The sequence below is a fragment of the Oncorhynchus clarkii genome, chromosome 27 (assembly GCF_045791955.1).
Source record: "Oncorhynchus clarkii lewisi isolate Uvic-CL-2024 chromosome 27, UVic_Ocla_1.0, whole genome shotgun sequence".
NCBI lineage: Eukaryota > Metazoa > Chordata > Actinopteri > Salmoniformes > Salmonidae > Oncorhynchus > Oncorhynchus clarkii.
In genome coordinates this window covers 13,998,781-14,018,354 of record NC_092173.1, presented here as the reverse complement: position 1 = coordinate 14,018,354, position 19,574 = coordinate 13,998,781, and the positions used below count along the sequence as shown (strand labels likewise).

General features: G+C 46.1%; 1 protein-coding gene across 1 annotated transcript in view; it reads left to right on the top strand.

The window, feature by feature from the left end:
• Positions 1-17,595, top strand: part of LOC139385549 (sortilin-related receptor-like) — a 65,051-nt gene extending 47,456 nt beyond the window's left edge. The window contains exons 19-48 of the mRNA XM_071130700.1: positions 1,469-1,560; positions 1,791-2,037; positions 2,887-3,025; positions 3,234-3,407; positions 4,221-4,334; positions 4,653-4,775; positions 4,945-5,064; positions 5,157-5,282; positions 5,495-5,605; positions 5,903-6,034; positions 6,219-6,350; positions 6,463-6,597; positions 6,724-6,876; positions 7,473-7,661; positions 8,010-8,138; positions 8,501-8,627; positions 9,177-9,346; positions 10,182-10,294; positions 10,706-10,807; positions 10,935-11,001; positions 11,650-11,732; positions 11,828-11,918; positions 12,090-12,280; positions 12,726-12,845; positions 13,078-13,242; positions 13,754-13,928; positions 14,273-14,379; positions 14,506-14,698; positions 15,003-15,215; positions 15,692-17,595. Coding sequence (XP_070986801.1) covers positions 1,469-1,560; positions 1,791-2,037; positions 2,887-3,025; positions 3,234-3,407; positions 4,221-4,334; positions 4,653-4,775; positions 4,945-5,064; positions 5,157-5,282; positions 5,495-5,605; positions 5,903-6,034; positions 6,219-6,350; positions 6,463-6,597; positions 6,724-6,876; positions 7,473-7,661; positions 8,010-8,138; positions 8,501-8,627; positions 9,177-9,346; positions 10,182-10,294; positions 10,706-10,807; positions 10,935-11,001; positions 11,650-11,732; positions 11,828-11,918; positions 12,090-12,280; positions 12,726-12,845; positions 13,078-13,242; positions 13,754-13,928; positions 14,273-14,379; positions 14,506-14,698; positions 15,003-15,215; positions 15,692-15,759 — 4,101 coding nt within the window. The 3' untranslated portion in view covers positions 15,760-17,595. The remainder of the gene's footprint in view (positions 1-1,468; positions 1,561-1,790; positions 2,038-2,886; positions 3,026-3,233; positions 3,408-4,220; positions 4,335-4,652; positions 4,776-4,944; positions 5,065-5,156; positions 5,283-5,494; positions 5,606-5,902; positions 6,035-6,218; positions 6,351-6,462; positions 6,598-6,723; positions 6,877-7,472; positions 7,662-8,009; positions 8,139-8,500; positions 8,628-9,176; positions 9,347-10,181; positions 10,295-10,705; positions 10,808-10,934; positions 11,002-11,649; positions 11,733-11,827; positions 11,919-12,089; positions 12,281-12,725; positions 12,846-13,077; positions 13,243-13,753; positions 13,929-14,272; positions 14,380-14,505; positions 14,699-15,002; positions 15,216-15,691) is intronic.
• The last annotated feature ends 1,979 nt before the right edge of the window (positions 17,596-19,574 follow it).

The following is a 19,574-nucleotide window of genomic DNA, read 5'->3' as shown; positions in this document are numbered from 1 at the left end:
GTAAACATGAGGATCAGGGATTTGTCCAAAATTTGATAGATACTGAACAAAAATATAAATGCAGCATGCAACAATTTCAACAATTTTTCGATTAAGGCAGCCCCCCACACCTCTCTGATTCAGAGTGGCTGGGTTAAATGCGGGAAGACACATTTCAGTTGAATACATTGTTGGACAACTGACTAGGTTTCCCTACATGTACAAAGTACCTTGATTACCCATTGTCCCCCGCAAAGGACTTGGTACTGGTACTCCCTGTATATAGCCTTGTTATTGTTACGTAATTTTGTGATACTTTTTATTGTGTTTTTTACTTTAGTGTATTTAGTCAATATTTTCTTAACTCTATTTCTTGAACTGCATTGTTGGTTAAGGGCTTATAAGTACGCATTTCACGGTAACGTCTACACATTGTATTCCGTGCATGTGACATACAATTTGATTTGATTTAACAGGGATGTAAACACATTTGTGCACTAAATGTTAGAGTAATAATCTTTTTGTGTGTATGGAACATTTCTGGGATCTTTTACAGTGGGGAGAACAAGTATTTGATACACTGCCGATTTTGCAGGTTTTCCTACTTACTAAGCATGTAGAGGTCTGTAATTTTTTTATCATAGGTACACTTCAACTGTGAGAGACTGAATCTAAAACAAAAATCCAGAAAATCACACTGTATGATTTTTAAGTAATTAATTTGCATTTGACCTCTGTCATTGCATGTATTGAGAAACTTTTGTTATTGACTGTAATTCATTTTTGATTGATCATAGGTACACTTCAACTGTGAGAGACTGAATCTAAAACAAAAATCCAGAAAATCACACTGTATGATTTTTAAGTAATTAATTTGCATTTGACCTCTGTCATTGCCAACAAAGGGTATATAACAAAGTATTGAGAAACTTTTGTTATTGACCAAATACTTATTTTCCACCATCATTTGCAAATAAATTCATTAAAATCCTACAATGTGATTTTCTGGATTTTATTTTCTCATTTTGTCTGTCATAGTTGAAGTGTACCTATGATTAAAATTACAGGCCTCTCTCATCTTTTTAAGTTGGAGAACTTGCCCAATTGGTGGCTGACTAAATACTTTTTTGCCCCACTGTGTGTAAATGTGATATTTAATTAAAAAATTTGTAATACATTGGCAACAAAATTGAAAAACCTCATTTCTTTGTCATTATGGGTTATTGTCTGTAGATTTGTTTTCTTTGATGAGGAACAAACACCATTTTTAATACATTTTTTAGAATAAGGCTGTAACCTAACAAAATGTGGGAAACGTCAAGGGCTCTGAATACTTTTGGAATGCACTGTATCTTTTTTTCTCCATCTTATTGAAGCCTTGTTTGATTTATATTTATATCCTCACCTGGTAGATGACATGCTACTGTATAGTATCAGGCAATACAGTGTGTGATGATGGAGACCCACTCTATGTGTATGTGTTGTGTAGGTGTCTAACCCTGATGGGGACCTACGTCACACTCTCCTCAACTCCTCAGTGCTGGAGCATCCCAGAGCTCTGGTCCTCATGCCAGGAGAGAGGTAGCACAGTCTAATTACCTTGAATATCTGCCAAATGCATTTATGAAGCTTTTAAATCACAAAAAGGGGCTCCCAGATGACCGACTGTTAAAGGGGCGATCTGTGATTGCTACAGACATTTTAGACTTTAGCTCTTTGTTTGAACAGCGGATTTCCCCTTTAACATAAATAACATCAGTGTTAATATCTGTCAGATATACTTGCCTAATCTGTGACTCGTCTCCTACCAGCCTGATGTTCTGGACGGACTGGGGCGACCGCGCCGCCGGCGTGTACCGCGGCTACATGGACGGCTCCAACGTGTCATGCATCGTGTCCGAGGGCGTCCGCTGGCCCAACGGCATCACGGCAGACGACCAATGGCTGTACTGGACCGAGGCCTACGGCGATCGCATCGAGCGGGCCGACTTCGCCGGCGGGCAGCGCAGCGTGGTCATGGAGGGCCTGCCTCACCCCTATGCCATTGCTGTTTTCAAGGTTATTTTAGAACGGTTGATGCACTTATGGAGTATTAAGGCCCACTCTGTGATATTTACATCTGTTTTCGATCATTTAAATGAATGATGTATACCCATTGATTCTTGAAGAATATCACTTATAAATGCCTACAAGCTTAGTTTGTTTGTCTAACGTCTTTAAAGGTAGACTCTGCAATATGACCTCTTCATGCACAGCCGGTCAACTTCCTGCTTGCAGATGTCATCAACAGCAGAACTCAAAATGGCCTAGGACTGTCACTATTGGCTCTTCCAAATTTGTCTCCTCCCTTGAGGCATGTCCACATTGTTAAAGTATTTAATGTCGCGTCCACAAGTACAGTGAAATGCCGTTCTTTCAAACTCAAAACCCAACAATGCAGTTATTAATTAATAATGTAATACTAGAACAAACACATGGGAAATAAGAATAAATATGAATAGCACATTAAGTAAGCATACTATATACTTGGTCAGTTTCAATATCATATTTACAATGTGCAGGGGTACTGGAGTGATGGAGGTAGATATGTTTGGGGTAAGGGGACTAGGCAACAGGATATAAGATAAACAGAGTGTGAGTGGGCGTGTGTGTGTAGAGTCAGTATAAATGTGTCTTTGGAGTTATCCAATAGAGGCAGTCTTGTCCAATAAGAATGTTACTGATGTCTGGAAGCAAAAAGTCGGCCCTCTGTGTATGATGATGTCATATCGCAGAGATTCTACCCTTTTAAGGTTGAGTGTGCAACACTGGGGAGCACAGTCCCATTGTAGAAGTATATCTATGTTTGTTTTCATGTAATCTCCCAGTTACTGGGCAAATCCTCATTGGCTTGTGTGTGTTTTTCAGAATGACCTGTACTGGGATGACTGGTCAAGGAGGGGCATCTTCAAGGCTTCCAAGGCAGGTTCCAAGGACAATGAGCTGATAGTGGGTAGACTGACCGGGGTCATGGACCTCAAAATCTTCTACAAGGGCAAGACCAGAGGTGAGAGACAAGCAGCGAAACCATATTTAAGAATCAATGCCCATTCTAAGTAGCCTTCCAAGAACTTTGACGGTCAGCGTTAAAGAGTTATTATGTGTAGGCAGAATGTTACTCTGGAAGCGACAATAGTGGAAGCTTTTTTTGGACACCCCCACTACGTCAGCAGAGCTCATGACAAACCTTTGTGTGTGTGTCCACACTCCTCCAGGCCATAATGCCTGTGCAGACCAACCCTGCAGCCTACTGTGTCTGCCCCAGCCCGGGCACCGCCACACCTGTGTCTGCCCCGACGGCACGCCCACCACCACCCGACCCGATGGACAGCTCCAGTGCCAGTGTCCCACCGGCTACCAGCTCCACAACAGCACCTGCGTCAAGACAGGTGAGACCTGGCACACTCACATACGTGTGCACACTCTCTCTGACAGACACACGTGCACACAAACACACACACACACACCCAATGGTCTCGCCGGGTACAAAATACTACTGATCAAATCAAATGTTATTTGTCACATGCACCGAAAACAACAAGCGTAGGTAGACCTTACAGTGAAATTCTTACTTACGAGCCCTTAACCAACAATTCAGAGTTTGAAAAAGTAGGACGAAGGTGTTAAATAAACTAAAGGAAAAATAGTAACACAATAAAATATCAATAATGAGGCTATATACAGGGGGTACCGGTACCGAGCCAATGTGCAGGGGTACGGGGTAGTCGAGGTAATTGAGGTAATATGTACATGTAGGGAGGGGTAAAGTGACTATGCATAGATGATAAACAGATGCATGATAATGTATTGAGGTCCTCAACGTAGTCCTTCAGACGACCCTATCACACTACAACAGATCCACAATGGTGCAGGCTTTTGTTCCATCCTAGCACTAACACCCGTGTCACCTAGTTCAACTAATCACCAAGCGATGAGTTGAATCAGGCGTGTTCGTACTAGGCTGAAACAAAACCCTGCACAGCCTGCGTTGGGTCCATCGCCAGGAATCGGTATTGAAGATCCCTGCCTCGGTGAATGTAGAGAACCACTGTCCTCCTCTCCCTCTCTCCCTGACTGTCCGTCTGACTCTGTTTGTTGTTCTCCTTGGACCACTAGAGGAGATCCTTTAGGATTCAGATACACTTCTTGATGATGTGTGTTTTATTTGTAACCCAAAATGGAATGAAATTCAACTCCCCCAGAACACACGTGCCTGCCCAACCAGTACCGCTGCTCCAACGGCAAGTGTATCAGCAGCATCTGGAAGTGCGACAGCGACAACGACTGTGGCGACATGAGCGACGAGCAGGAGTGCCGTGAGTGGAAGCGAAATGACACCCTATTCCCTATATAGTGCACTACTTTTGGGCAGGCCATTTCAGACGCACAGCTAGACAATGGACAACTCACTCACTCACAGATTATTCTGTTTTATTATTATAATATAAAATGGTTGGGTGTGGAATCCTGGTTGGGAAGGTAAATAGTGACTAAAATGGATCCAACAGATAATGTTCAATAGAGCCAGACTTGAGTTTGTTACTGTCACAATACACTCTGCTGCTGTTCTTTCTCTCTGTCCTTCTGGGCTCAGTGTCAACACCCTGTCATTCTGTCTGTCCCTCCCCCTCCAGCCACCACCTCTTGTGACCCGTCCATCCAGTTCCGTTGTGTGGTGTCCGGCTCCTGCATCCCGCTGGCCTTCAAGTGTGACCACGAGGACGACTGTGGGGACAACAGTGACGAGGAACACTGTGGTACGAGGAAGAGTGTGTGTGCGTGCACGCATGCGTGTGTCTATGTGCGTGTGTGCACACACTTCCAAGCATGTTTTTTTCCTGACAAAGTGTGCTCTGTCCTGTATGACTTTTGAGATTGTATATAGCCTATGTGATGCTGCCTCTGATTACTGTGTGTGTATCCCAGAGAGTCACCAGTGTGGACCAGGGGAGTTCACGTGTGCGCGGGGCGTGTGTATCCGCGAGGCCTGGCGATGTGACGGAGACAACGACTGCAGGGACTGGTCGGATGAAGCCAACTGTACAGGTGAGATCAGGGCCATGTTCAGAAGGAGAACGTTGCACAACCTCCGTCTCTCTCTTAGTCTCTCCATCTCTCTCCCTCCCTCCCGGTCTCAGTGGGTCACCACACCTGTGAGGCCAGTAGGTTCCAGTGTCTCACGGGCCACTGTATCCCTAAGCGCTGGGTGTGTGACGGTGATGACGACTGTCAGGACAGCTCTGACGAGGAGCAAGCGCATTGCGGTGAGGACACACACACCCAACACGCGCGCACGCGCATAGACACAGCTCTCTCTCTGCTTGACACCCATGATGCTATGTCATTGTTACGACAGCGCTATGACAGTGTTCGGTCGCCTTTATGGACAGTTCAAACAAAGTGTTACCCAGATTTCTGTTGCACGGTCTTCGATAGAATGGCTTGGCGCTAACAGATGCTGTGTTGTTGTTGACAGTGGGGGATCGCTGTAATGGCTTCCTGTGTTCCAACGGCACCTGTCTGCCTGCCAGCGCACACTGCAACGGAGTACAGGACTGCCCAGGGGGCGCCGACGAGCAACACTGTGGTGAGTGACCAACGGAAAGTCTTAACCCCGAAACTAGACTGCAAACTATAGACATCGTATCTCCGGGGGAATGGGATCTCTTTCTATGCTGCAGACAGTTTGTTTTTCGCCCCCAGATGCACTTTGGTCTTTCGAAACACAGAAACGTTTTGAGGGCTTTTGTCATGGACTGGTTTTTGTCATCAATACGTTCACCTGAGGTTGGTTGAGAATTTCTCAGCCGTATATCCCATTGTAATATAGTAGTACTGTGTGTGTGTGTGTGTGTGTGTGTGTGTGTGTGTGTCCTCCTTGCAGATCCCCTGTGTACGCGCTACATGGATTTTGTGTGTCAGAACCGAGCCCAGTGCCTGTTCCAGTCTCTGGTGTGTGATGGCACCAAACACTGCGAGGACGGATCCGATGAGGACGTGGCCTACGCCGGCTGCTGTGAGTCCTTCTGTGCAACGGAAAAGGAACACGCATTCCTTATCTGCTTTCACTCCCTGTTTTCTCCATGACCCAGGAACATGTGTGGTTGGCTCAGGAAAAACAAAATGAATGCATCGATACTAGAAAGGCATTGAAGTAAGTTGTTGTCGTTTGTTGTACTGATTGCCACCCGTCTCTCTAGCCACTCACCCTGAGTTTGAGAAGACGTGTGACGCCTACAACTTCCAGTGTGCCAACGGAGTGTGTGTGAGCCTGGGGTGGAAGTGTGACGGTATGAACGACTGCGGGGACTACTCTGATGAGGCCAACTGTGGTGAGTACACACAATGTGTGTGCACGTGTCAGCTATGTACACTGCAGCACTTTATAAATGAATGTATCTAGAATGTATCTAGAGATTATTCCTGAGTGTGTATATGTTTCAGGCTCCCCCACTGAGGGGCCAGGCTGCACACGGGACTTCCAGTATGAGTGTCGTAACGGGCGCTGTGTGCCCTCCTGGTGGAAGTGTGACGGAGAGAATGACTGCGGAGACTGGTCTGATGAGGCTCAGTGCACTGGTAAACACTCACTCACTCACTCACTCACTCACTCACTCACTCTGTTATTCCTGCCAGATCTCTATGACCAAACCATTTGAAGTGTTATGTGTATTTTAACCTCTTCCTCTTCTCTTGTTTTCTTAGGAGGAGTCACGCCCCACACCCCTGCCCCAGGCCCGTCGTCCTGCGCCCCTAACCGCTTCCACTGTGGCTCGGGAGCCTGTATAGTCAACTCCTGGGTGTGTGACGGCTACGCTGACTGTCCCGATGGCAGTGATGAACTGGGCTGTCCCACAGGTGAACCACCGTCTCCATCTACACCAAAGGGCTTGCCACCTTGGCTACACAGCTCAAGACTAGTTATACAGCTGTATGTAGCTAGGTAGGGCCAGGGTGGTTATTACTGACCATGTGACTTGACTAGAAAACACTTTGGAGCTATTTGTCTCCTTTCATTCATCTGCAGTGATTGGAAAATACTTGACAGGTGAAAACAATATGGTGGATATTCGTCATTAGACTAGTAAGACAGAGGGGCGCTGATTGGCTCGCTCAGATGCTTTCTCCGGTGAGAGAGTTTCAGACACGAATTGATGGAAAGTTGACGGGTGCACAGTGCACTGTTCGGATGCTGGAATTAGTTTGGACGAACGTGAAGGGATTCTTTTGATAATCCGATGAAAATATCTTGACTGGTTGTGTTCGTGCGACATAAAAATGTAATACATTTTTTGCAGTTAAATTACATGTCTTTACTTTAAAATCGATTTAAAAAAATAGACGTAGGAAGTCCCATGAAAAAAAAAAAAGCGTGCCCCCTTATCAAAAAATTCAGATGCCCGTCCAACTGATTTGTTCTGGCACTGGCCCTGTGGTTATGTTTTGTTTCCTAGGCACAGCCAACGGCACAGCCAACGGCACGGCGACACAGGCCCCGTGGCCCACCCACGCCCCTCCCCTGCCCCCTGGACGCTGCAGTAAGAGCCAGTTCCTCTGCCGGAAGCCCCCCACATGCATCCCTGACTGGCAGCTCTGCGACGGCCACCAGCACTGCCTGGACGGTTCGGACGAAGCCCACTGTCGTAAGTGTTACACACAGTGTGTGGATGACCTATGCTCCTCATGGGGCCTATGTCAGTCAGTCAATACACAGACGTGAGTGGGGACTTTCAAACTGGCCAAAAGGGTGAAACACGTAGCCAACCCAGTAACTGTGGTTATTCATAAAATGCACAAAATGTTGTAAGAAACACAGATCCACAGCAAGACTAAGACACTTGAATGTTGACGTTACACTCGGCGTGCAAAGGAAACCTTCAAAAAGGAGATGTGGTTCTCACACTTGTTTCTCTTCCCCTTTTCACTCTTTCCCTTCCTCCCCGTCTTCCCAACCCAACCCCCCCCACCCCCTCACACTCTCTCTCTGATAGCTACACGAGGGCCTCTGACATGTGTTAACGGCACGCATTGCGCTGACGGGGAAGCCTGTCTGCTGGACGGTGAGAAGTGTGACGGCTTCATGGACTGCTCCGACCACAGTGACGAGGACAACTGCACCTGTGAGTCTTCAGTAGCCAGGCTTCTTCCGCACTTAAAGGGAGACTCGGGGATATGACATCATCCTGCTTTACAGACGTCAACAAAAACAGACTTCAAATCTGCCCAAGGAAGACCGCCTCTATTGGCTCTTGAAACAGAGCTAGTATAGTGGCAGTCCTGGCCAATTATAATGTTATTGCTTTTTATTTCTGTAAGCAGGAAGTGGCTCTGCTGTGTATTACGATGTCATATACTTTTAATGAAAATCATGTCACGCCCCCAATTCAATTTACATAAGCGAAGTCTTCACTCATCTTTTCACTTGTATATCTCCTCTCTAACGTTTGTACTGGGGGTGTGTTTCTGACCTGTCTCTCTGTAGCCGACTCTCTGGTCTACAAGATCCAGAACCTGCGGTGGACGGCAGACTTCTCTGGCGCCATCACCCTCACCTGGTCCAGGCCTAAGAACCTGCCCCTGGCTTCCTGCTACTTCCTCATCTACTACAGGTCAGCCAGTCAGTCTGTGTGTTTTGTGTGTGTGTCCAGGGCCAGCTCTAGCCTTTTAGGGGCCCTAAGTAAGATTTGGTTGCCCCCCCCCCCCCCCCCCCAACATTGCGGCAAAACATTTTAAGGTCCCCCCCCTCTTGACGACAGAGAAGAATTTAAGTTTTAAAGTTAATTTCCTGCAGTGCCATGGGGCATAGAGAAAATGTTGCAGTTTTAAATCAAGTTTTCTGTAATTGTATTGCAATTCTACTCAGTTTTCCATGAGGTGGAGATGCAGTTTTAAAGCTAATTCCCCGCTATATTACACATTTCACCATGACTTTGACATTAATATGATATCTGCGTCAGAATGACTAACAAAATCAATGGGGGCCCCGTGGAGGTCCGGGCCCTGGGCACGTGCCCTGTCAATATTCGGCCAGGATTACTACAAGTTTGGCCGGTGGCCCCTAAGCGACCGCTTATGTCGCTTATGCACCTATGTGTCTAATTGTGTGACTGTCTGCATGTCTGACTGTGTGTGTGTGTTTATCTGTCTCTGTGTGCTAGGCTGGTGGGCACCCAACAGTGGACCTCTATGGACACACACAGCAACAAGAGCAGCTACACCCTGTCGGTGCTGAAGCCAGACACCACCTACCAGGTGAAGGTTCTGACCCAGTGTCTCAGCAAGCAGCACAAGACCAACGATGTGTTGACCCTGCGAACGCCCGAGGGACGTGAGTACTGTCCCGTGTACACCACACGACTTTCCAAATCCTAACACCACTGAGCCTCTCAAGTCAAACAGCCGTTTGTCCTGTAGTTTCTTGTCTTGCTGACACAGACGGAGGATCACACATTACGAGATTCTTCTCTTGGTCGCGATGATTCTCGGTACCACGCTGTCTCGCAAAAACAATGATGTGGTTAGATTGTTCATGTAGCTAGAACAAGCTGTGGCGCAAAGCAGCCTCAAGTACCATTTTCAGTCAGACATTCGTGCTTGCCACACAGAGTTGAAATACCGACTCGATACATTTTGAATTGAACAAAATTGTGGCAAGCTCTCATTGGCTATCGCTGATCACCGTTCTTTAAATGGAGGAGGAGGGGAGAGGTGAGAGGGGGGTGGGTGTTGGGGAGGGGAGAAAGAGAAGGGAGAGAGCGAGGGAAAGGTAGAGGGAGCAAGACACACCATCGTTTCACTGTGTCTGTTCACAGCAGAGGACTTGTCGAAGGCGTGATTTCACACATTGTCCATGTGTTTTAGTGTGGTTGTTTTTCACACCCGAGTTGAATGCACTGCCTGTTAGTTGCTCGGCTAACTGACGGGCAAAAGGAGTAACAAAAGGAATGATGTAGATTTAGGATAATTATCCAGTACCCAGATGAAGCCTACCCCTGGACTGAAAGGCATGCTCAATGGAGGATCTCTATCGAGAGGGTCTTGGAAATACCCATTGTCACTTTTATATCACTTTTGAAGTTTGTGGCCTGCCTGCAATAGTGTTTTAAGCTATGAATTGAATATTATGGTGGATTGACAGTTCGGTAATGTAATGGTTGTTGCAGTGCCCGACCCCCCCAGAAACCTACAGCTGTCATGTGACAACGGAGAGGACGGCATGGTGGAGGCCTCGTGGAGTGCTCCGGACAAAGCCCACGGACTGATCCGGGAGTACATTGTGAGTTAGCCTGCCCAGACACTGTTGTTTCCTCTGGTAAACTTAATAACCGCCTCTCCATTCTTAGTGTCATGTCCTGAGCAGTAGGGCTGTAAGAAGAGATGGAAACATATGACCATCCAATGGCTTTGAGCGGGTGCTGGATATCAAAGTTAATGTTCATCAGCAAAATATGAAAGACTCCACACACTGCAATGTGGGTTTATTATTAACATGAACAATGTTTCAAACCTGTTTTGTTTCTCTCTCTCTCTCTCTGTGTGTGTGTGTGTGTGTGTGTGTGTGTGTGTGTGTGTGTGTGTGTGTGTGTGTGTGTGTGTGTGTGTGTGTGTGTGTGTGTGTGTGTGTGTGTGTGTGTGTGTGTGTGTGTGTGTGTGTGTGTGTGTGTGTGTGTGTGTGTGTGTGTGACAGGTGGAGTACAGTGAGAAAGGTGTGGAGTGGTTCTCTCAGCGAAGCACCGGCAACGGTGTGGAGGTCAAGAACCTACAGCCCAGCACTCTGTACAAGTTTAGAGTAAGAGACCTGTCTTTCAGAGCAGCTTCATAGTGACATTTGACTTCATGACATGAAGGTAACGTGAGCTCTTAGAGTTGTTGAGTTGTGAGCCTGTCTGATGAGTTGTAAACCTGTGTGTTTTCAGGTGGCAGCAGTGACGGGTCGAGGTATGGGGAACTGGACTGAGGTTAAATCCATCATCCCCAAGAAAGGTATGACAGAGTCTCTCATGATCATTGCCTGACAATTTATAATATGGCATGATGATAGTTTGATACATTTGACAAATTCTCTAATCCAGGGTTTCTTAAACTATGGGTCAAGACCAAAAGTGGGCCCTGGGCATGTGAGAGGTGGGTCGCAAGTTATAAGAATTCTTCTAAAATCACACGCTATTTCTTTTTCGTTTGGGTTGTAGAGATTTGGGTCACCGGAGGATGGTAGATTTCTTATTTTGGTCTCGAGCTGCGGCAGGAAGCTTAGTGGTTAGAGCGTTGGGCCAGTAACCGAAAGGTGACAAGCTGCTGACAAGATAAAAATCTGTCGTTCTGACCCTGAGCAAGGCAGTTAACCCACTGTTCCCCTGGCGCCGAAGACGTGGATGTCATTGAAAGCAGCCCCCCCCGCACCTTTCTGAATCAGAGAGGTTGGGTTAAATGCGGAAGACACATTTAATTTGAAAGCATTCAGTTGTACAACTGACTAGGTATCCCCCTTTCCCTTTCCCTAATCCTTCATTGCGCTTCCTCTACTGTTTGCATTGTGGAGATTTACAGTGTTCTATCGCCCTCTGCTGGCCGCCAGTATGTAGTTGTCATATGTATTGGAGCTGATGCTTATTGTGTCTCTCTCTCTCTCAGCTCTACCACCCCCCTCAGTTATCACCGATAGCATCACAGAAGACTCGATGAGCCTATCTTTCAGCTTTAACTCCCAATATGAGGTCAGTTGGTGGCGTGTGTGTGTGTATGTGTGAGTTGGTGCTTATGTGTTCTAACTTGCCCTATAATTCTGCCTTTGTTCCGTGGGTGTGTGCAGGTGAGGCAGTATGTGGTGGTGCTGTCCTGGGTGTTTGATGCTCACGTGAAGGAGAGCAGGAACTACACTGTGCGAGGTAGCATACTGAAAGGTATTGTCTGCCTCTAGTGTTCACACATTTTCGGACAATTAAACAGCAAGTGTTTTTCAAACACATAACTTCGTCATATGCGTCACATACACACACTTCTGTGTTTTCGATATCCTAGCCCAACTCTGTCGGTCGGTCTGTCTGTCTCTGTATCTGCCTGTACACTTGCAGCTGCCAACCTGACCACAGGGACCATCTACGAGGTGGCTGTGTGGGCCCAGACCGGTGTAGGAGACAGCCCCACAGCCCTGTCCCGCCAGCAGACCAAAGGCACCCAGCCGGAGCCTCCCCTCCTCAAGGCCCGGGCCCTTAACCAGAGCTCTGTGGACTGCAGCTGGACTGTAACCGGATCCCCTGCACAGGTAACACCGGCACAGCATGACAGCTACTGTATTACAGACATGACTCATGTTCATTAGGGCACACAACGGAAAACATCATTCAACTTTTTGGGACCAAAAATTTCAGGTAGTCCCTATCCGTTTTCTTCTATTTGGTGCCTAATGGTTTAAGTAGTATCTGTTGTATACTTTCAAATGCTTCAGGCATTTGATTGAGCCTGTCTTGAGTGCCTGATTGGCGGGGTTTGCGCTCTTCCATTGGTTCCAGGCAAGATCAATTAAGCGAGTCCCCACAAGCAAAATATAATAAGAAATTTCATAGATGAGTCATAATTGATGGGATGTATAAAGCGATTGTCCAGATGCTCAAAGCTCTTTCCATTGCTACTGTGAAGCGCGCGGCTGGAGTAGGACAGATCCCTGTGCAGCTAGTGATGTACTGTGTGGTTGTTGTCTGTCTGTACAGGTGTATGGCATCTTCTTTGCCACCTCCTTCTTGGACCTGTACCGCAGCCCTCACAGTGTGAACACCAGCGATAGCAGCCGGACCGTCACTGTGGACAGTGATGAGCAGTACCTGTTCCTCGTGAGTTCACACCCTTATTCCTCTTCACCCTGATTCCTCTCTCAGTGCCTCAGATACAGAATCAGAAAACTTTATTGACATCTTACCCAAGATTCCATTTTGGTTTTAAACTGTACTGAACTGTAAAATGATCGACTTCAGAAAATCTGCTCATAGTTAAACTCATGTGTGCATTTTTGGTTTCTAAAGAACAATATCTCTGTGTGTGCGTGTGTTCCCTTGTGTGTGACAGGTGCGGGCCATCTCTCCCTACCTGGGCCCTCCCTCGGAGTATGCGGTGGTTAAGATGATTCCCAACGAGCGGCTTCCTCCTCGTAACCTGCACAAGGTGCGCGTTGAGAAGACCCAGGCGATGTTGAAGTGGCAGCCTCCCTACGACTCCCCCAGCGCCCCTCTGGTAAGGTCCTCCTCACACACCCTCGAGCGTCAGCCCTTTCCGATGCATTTTGTCTGGTTCCTGGGTTAAAGTGATATAGTTACCTTTTTTTTTAAGTGAGTTGAAGCTTAAACTTCAAAACAGACCCAGTGTGGATTGCACTCTCTCCTTGTCCATAGACTTCTTTCAGTGTAAGGAAACTCTGTTTGAAAATTGAGTGAACTATCCCTTAAATAAAGCCTCTAAAAACCTGACTGACCAGGTAATATACAGTACACCTGATATAGTAACATAAACAGTTGTCCCACACAAACCATAAACCTGTGTGTCCATGTCTGGATCTCAAATGACACCCTATTCCCTTTTAAGTGCACTACTTTTGACCAGTGCTCCGGTCATTAGGGTGCCATTTTGGATGCCAACACGGCTGTCGTTTATTGTTCTTTTGTTGTGTTATTTTACTGTAAACTGTGTTGAGATTGTTAAATGCACTGTCAATAAAGTTTGATTTGGATGTGTCCGTCCCGTGCAGACGTACGCGGTGCACCTGAAGGACGTGGTGCGTAAGACCGAGAGCAGCTACAAGCTGACCACCCAGAACAACACGGTGGAGTACTGCCTCAAGGGCCTGGAGCCCGGCGGACACTACAGCGTCTCCGTCCGCCTGCGCAACATGAGCAAGGAGGCCAGCTACACACTCAACACAAGTACGGCCAGGTCCTCTTTATTGCAGTCGACGATCAGTTTTCTTTCCCACAATGCCCGGAGAGGAGTTAAAACATCTCAGGGGTCATGTTAGTGAGATGTAGCGATCTTCTGGGATGTGCAGCCCGACTGCAATAGAGATAGACAACCTGGAACGCCCCCACCATCTGTTATATAGTGGCTGGGGACTAGTCAGGGCTTCTTGTATATTAAAGGAGTTAAAGGTAGAGCGCCAACAGATCTGGGGAGACCACATTCAAAACCCAATGAGGATTGTTTTAACATGAACATAATTGTATGAATGTATGATGTCAAAGTTGTTTCCTTCTTCTCTGCGTGGACATAGTGCCCTTGCCTGCTCCAGAGGCTCTGAAGATCCTGACGGAGAAAGACCACGTGTTCCTCTTCTGGAAGAGTTTGGCCGTGAAGGAGAGGAGCTTCAATGAGAGCAGGGTGAGGGACACACACAGCTGTCTCTCCCTGTGATGACAGATCAACCCCACTGTTTTTTAGTTCCTCTGATATTCACCATCAATGTCTGTCTCTGTCTGTACGTCCGTGCTCGGTCTCTCTCCGCAGGGCTACGAGGTGCACGTGTACGACAGCCTGTCCAACTCCTCCGTGCTCCTGGGAAACACCACGGAGACCTTCTTCCGGATCAGCAGCCTGCTGGCGGGCCACAACTACACCTTCTCTGTCCAGGCCCGCTGCCTACTCAACGGACAGCTGTGTGGCAAGTCCGCCCTGCTGCTCTACGACCAGCTGGGACAAGGTGAGAGGGGGAGGAGGCACTGGGGCGGATAGGAAGTTACGGGACAGATTTACTAAGATTATGCATAAATCCTAAATGTCGGTTTCAGTAACAATGTGTGGTGACATTCATACAACAGAAGGATATGAGTTATCACTCTCAATATGGTGATAGTTTTCCGGGTGAATCTTACTTCATTAATCAACTTTGTGAGATAAAAGTATATAAAGAATCTCTCATAATGGCTCCCTCATGTACTGTATGCACAATGTCAGTCAGTGAATGTCACTCACCAGGTATTACCCCCCCCCCCCTCTCCCTGCAGGTCCCAGCGAGGCAGTGCGGAGCTCGGGTCAGTCAGGGGACATGGCAGTCGTGGTGGTGCCGGTGCTGTTCCTGCTGCTGCTGGGGCTGTGTGGGGGCCTGGTGGTCCTGTACCTGAGGCACCGCCGCCTGCAGAACAACTTCACCGCCTTCGCCAACAGCCACTACAACTCCCGCCTGGGCTCGGCCATCTTCTCCTCTGGGGACGAGCTGGGTAAGAGTCCTTGGTTAAGTTCTATATCGAAGTAGCCCCACACGTCCGTAGTTGCGTTGCTCCCTTGTTTTGTGCTCCTGTGCAGGGCGCTTGTTGTTACTGTTGACTGTGACGGTTGTAATGGAGGTTGATGTTATCAGTCTACACTGTGTTGAACTTGAACCACGCTGTCTTTATTTGTTGATCTGACACCCATAGATCATCCCTCTCTATGTCCAACTGATTGGCACGGCTTTTGATCAAACATTTCTAGGGCCTGGAGTTTCTCCTGACCGTGTGACCTGACCATAAAAACTCTGGGCCCCAGTTAAAGGCTGTGCTACTAGGGACCATATTTTGTCCTTGTCAGGTCCCATCGCCCGCAGAAACTCCTGGCCCCACTCACAAACCACATTTTTGCATGATCCGTTCTGATGCAACTATCATGTCCTTCTTCCCTCCTCCGTTCATCTCTCCTTTCCCTGTCCTCCTTAAAGGTGACGATGACGAAGACGCCCCCATGATCAGCGGCTTCTCAGACGACGTTCCCATGGTGATTGCGTAGTGGGACCACCCCTTCACGTCGTGTTCTTCTTTTCCTCCCTATCACTCTACTACACACTCTGCCCTGCCTGTCCCAACCCGTCACCTACACGCCGGTGCCCACGTGGTATGACAAAAGGTCAAGAAAGAAGGTGCGCCAACACTTTCGTCAACCAACCCACTCCGAGAAAAAAAGTCTTGTTGGATTCAGGATCAAAGGAAGAAAAAGTGAAGCGCAACGAGAGATATTTTTAAAAAGAAAAATACGATGCACTTTTTTTTGGATGCGCAATAACTTATTTTTTTATACATAATATATATATATATATATCATTCAAAGGACTTTGTTGAGCGGGAACTGATGCTAACTGTGAAGGATTGTGAGTTTGTCAGGCGAGTCGCGTGTTCGAGAAAATCCCCTTTTGAATTACAAACTCACTCCATAAAGAACTGTTCATTGCTTGAAGCCAAAATAAGCACCTAGCAAAAAACATCCAATGCAGAATAAACGTAAAGAAAGAAAATATACACCTAATACTGTATAAGTAAAAATATATATATATGTTTTACAAAGAAATCCTTCATAAAAAGAGTTAGGAACTCAAGCTCTCGATACAGCATTAATTAACTTATTCTTCATGGTATTTATTCATGGTACGTTGTTCAGTGTCCGTACTGAAATCGATCTGAATATGTTGCTCTGGAATGAGATCACTTGAATCTGTTGATATTTGGTTTGAAACTGTCCATTAGCCTAAACACAACAATTGGCACAACGAGTAGCCATCCAACGAGTAGCGATTAGATGAAATCGATGGCACCATGCTGTGTCTTATAGATCCATGTTCCTCCTATCACCAGCACAGGAGTGGCTGTAGTCAACTCAGCAGTGACAATAGAACCGAAAAGTTATTCCCGTTTACCATGCTATTAACTCCAAAACGTCAGCTCGATCATTCTGTTGTTTCTCTACTTGCAATGCTGCATCGATAATGCTGTAGGTGGATCTATAGGAAAATAGTTTGATTTGAATTGGTTTTATCAGGACCACCCCATTGTAAATATTATTGTTATTCAAATATTATTACGCCCAATTAGCTGCCGTTAGTTTGTGTTTGGAACGTTTGTCTCTGATGTTCTCAGGGAACTGGGTCTTTGTCTGGTCTGACACTGGCGTGGTACCATCATCTGAGTCTTTCTCCAACACTCGGGAACCCTCACTGAGGTACTATAGTAACCCTAGGGGCAATGATGAGCATGATGTTGTAATGATGTCATTTTATGGTTGTAAACTGGTTTTCGGGTTGAGAAGAAGTTACAAAACCAGATTACAAGGAACTTGTCTCTGTTACAACAAGAAAACAATGTATTTTTCATGACGAGAGCAAGATGTCATGGGAAAGACGTCACATTTTGGTTGTTGTGGTTGCTGTAATTCTTTAACAAAAAATGTATACTTCTAAATCTACAACCTGGTGATAATGTCATTTAAAGACATTATAATGATGTAATGGAAACTACTTTTGCTTGCTGGGATAGCAGTATGATGTTTAAGTCACAGTGAGGGGGACTGTGTCCAGCTCTGTCTCACTGTGTAGCCAAATGCTTCACGTCAATAGGATGTGACAAGCTTAAGAATATGTTATTTTATTTTTCCCTTTCCCATCCTATTGTGTAGTCATGAAACGTGTATTTTCGTCTCTGCTAAAGAGCCATTTCAAGTTGATGTAAGGTATGATGCTTGTATTCATTGACCTGTTTTTTTGGTTTATTTGTACATTTGTTCATGAATGTATTTTATATCTGTGATTTTATGGCTTTGAGGCGATGTGGAAACCGGTCACGTTACTAGTCCCTCCCCCCCTTATACCTCCCACCCCTCGTGTGAAATGGATACATTCACAGTCCTCTCACTTTGTAAAGCCAAAAACTGTGGTTTACCCCTATACTCTTGGAAGAAAGACCGGAAAATGTTTTTTTGATAGTGTCTGACTGTAGACTGGTTCAGGGCAGACATCGTGCCCCCAGGCACCAGGACCACGTTCCCACCTCCATTCCCCTGGCCCACTGTGGGGGTGACGTCACAGCAGCCCCCCCCCCCATCCCACTCTTCCTTCCCGGTCACTGTAGGGCTGCTTTCACTCCATTGTTTTGACGTTCTTCTCCGTAAGGTACTTGTGATTCTATCTCCCCCTTTTCTGCTTTCCAGGCCTTAAATAGTGTTGATACTGTTTCTTTTCGGTGGACTTCGATTTGCCACATATGCCTTATTAGAAAACACCTTGAGTTTGTATGTATGTACTGTATTTATGACGGCACAAGTGCACACCCACACTCACAATACCCTTACACAATGCTAAAGAGAATGATCTGTGCTGAAGAGAGCGCAGTAGAAGTCGTTTGTTGTTTTTCTATACAGGTCACTACTCCTGTCTGCATTGGCTGTTTAAACAAGGCACATATCTAAAGCCACCTGATGGATTTTATCTCATGTAGTCCCAACTTTTGACAATTGTGCAAAATATAATTCTTGATTATTGTGTGACCGTTTCAATCCCTACCCCCTCCCAATGTAGACTTTTTTTGTTTGTTTTCTTCTGTAAAATAGTATGCTTAAAGTTTTTGCACAGAATATAATGTTGGACACCGCCATATTTGAAAATGTTGATCTTGCTTATGGGGGTCTCAAGGACGTGAGATGTTTGAGGTACAGTGTGAAGTGTTTTTAAAACCACTTCTACTGAAATAAACTCACTGGAAATGTGGCAAAGCCTCATTTTCCTCCTCTTTCGCAGAGAGGATGGATAGACAAAAGCAACAACACTGAAGATCTCTGCTTTCTAAAATGTTTATTGAATTATTTGTAGTTTACTTTGCTGTCTTTAGTCAATGTCCTTCCAACTTACAAATGTTTTTGATAGAAATAAACAAATCTCCCATCGATCACACAGAGTGGCACAGAGTCTCCTCAAAGGCCCTTAACAAAGTGAAGGCAAACTCATGGCCTTGGTTAACCACATAATGCTATGAGTAAGTCCTACAGTATTTGGCAGCGCGAGACAGGAAGGAGTGCATGTAAACAGTGAGGTGAAGGGTGTGTCTGTAGAGGCTTTAGAGTACGGATGTCCTGGAGATGAACTGGGATCAGTCTTTAATCAGGCCACTCTCACTGTGGTTTTTGACTCGCGTCTCCTCTTTGCACCCAAAACATTCTGGGGCCGGCCAAAATCTCCTGGCCTTTTCATCCTCCCTCCTTCCTCCAGTCATGCAGAACGACCACAGCTCCACTGACGCTCATAGGGTTTTATGACTGTTGAGTGAAGGGCATTGTCCACACTCTTAAGGGAACTTCTGGGAAAGAGACAGAGGGCGAGAAACAATCAGTGAGGTCATTGCAACTTTTATGCAGGCTGCAGAATTCCCCAGACAGCTCTATGATTAAGTAGAGGCAGGTGTGCTTCTCAGAAGAGTAGCCTGTCAAGCTGGACGTTTTGAAGGTACAAAGTACAGTAATTAATGGAATAGACGTCCATGAAATATAAAAGAACAACACGATAAGCAGAGCGAAAGAGAGTAATGTCTTTGTGTTTTTAATCCAAGTTTAAGTGCCACCTTAATCAAGTGTACAGATTGATTTAGGGGGGGAAAGTAATTGTATACTTAAATAGTGCTGTTCATGATTTTACTAAGTTTATTTCAACAAGGTCATTAGCAAGAGGCTCTTTACACTTCTATATGTCATGCTTTCAGTATATCAACAGCAGGTCAAACTTCAGAAATATTTTAAGACTTAAAGACACTGGAAGTTGAATTCCTCTCTGATTACGAGGGGTTGGG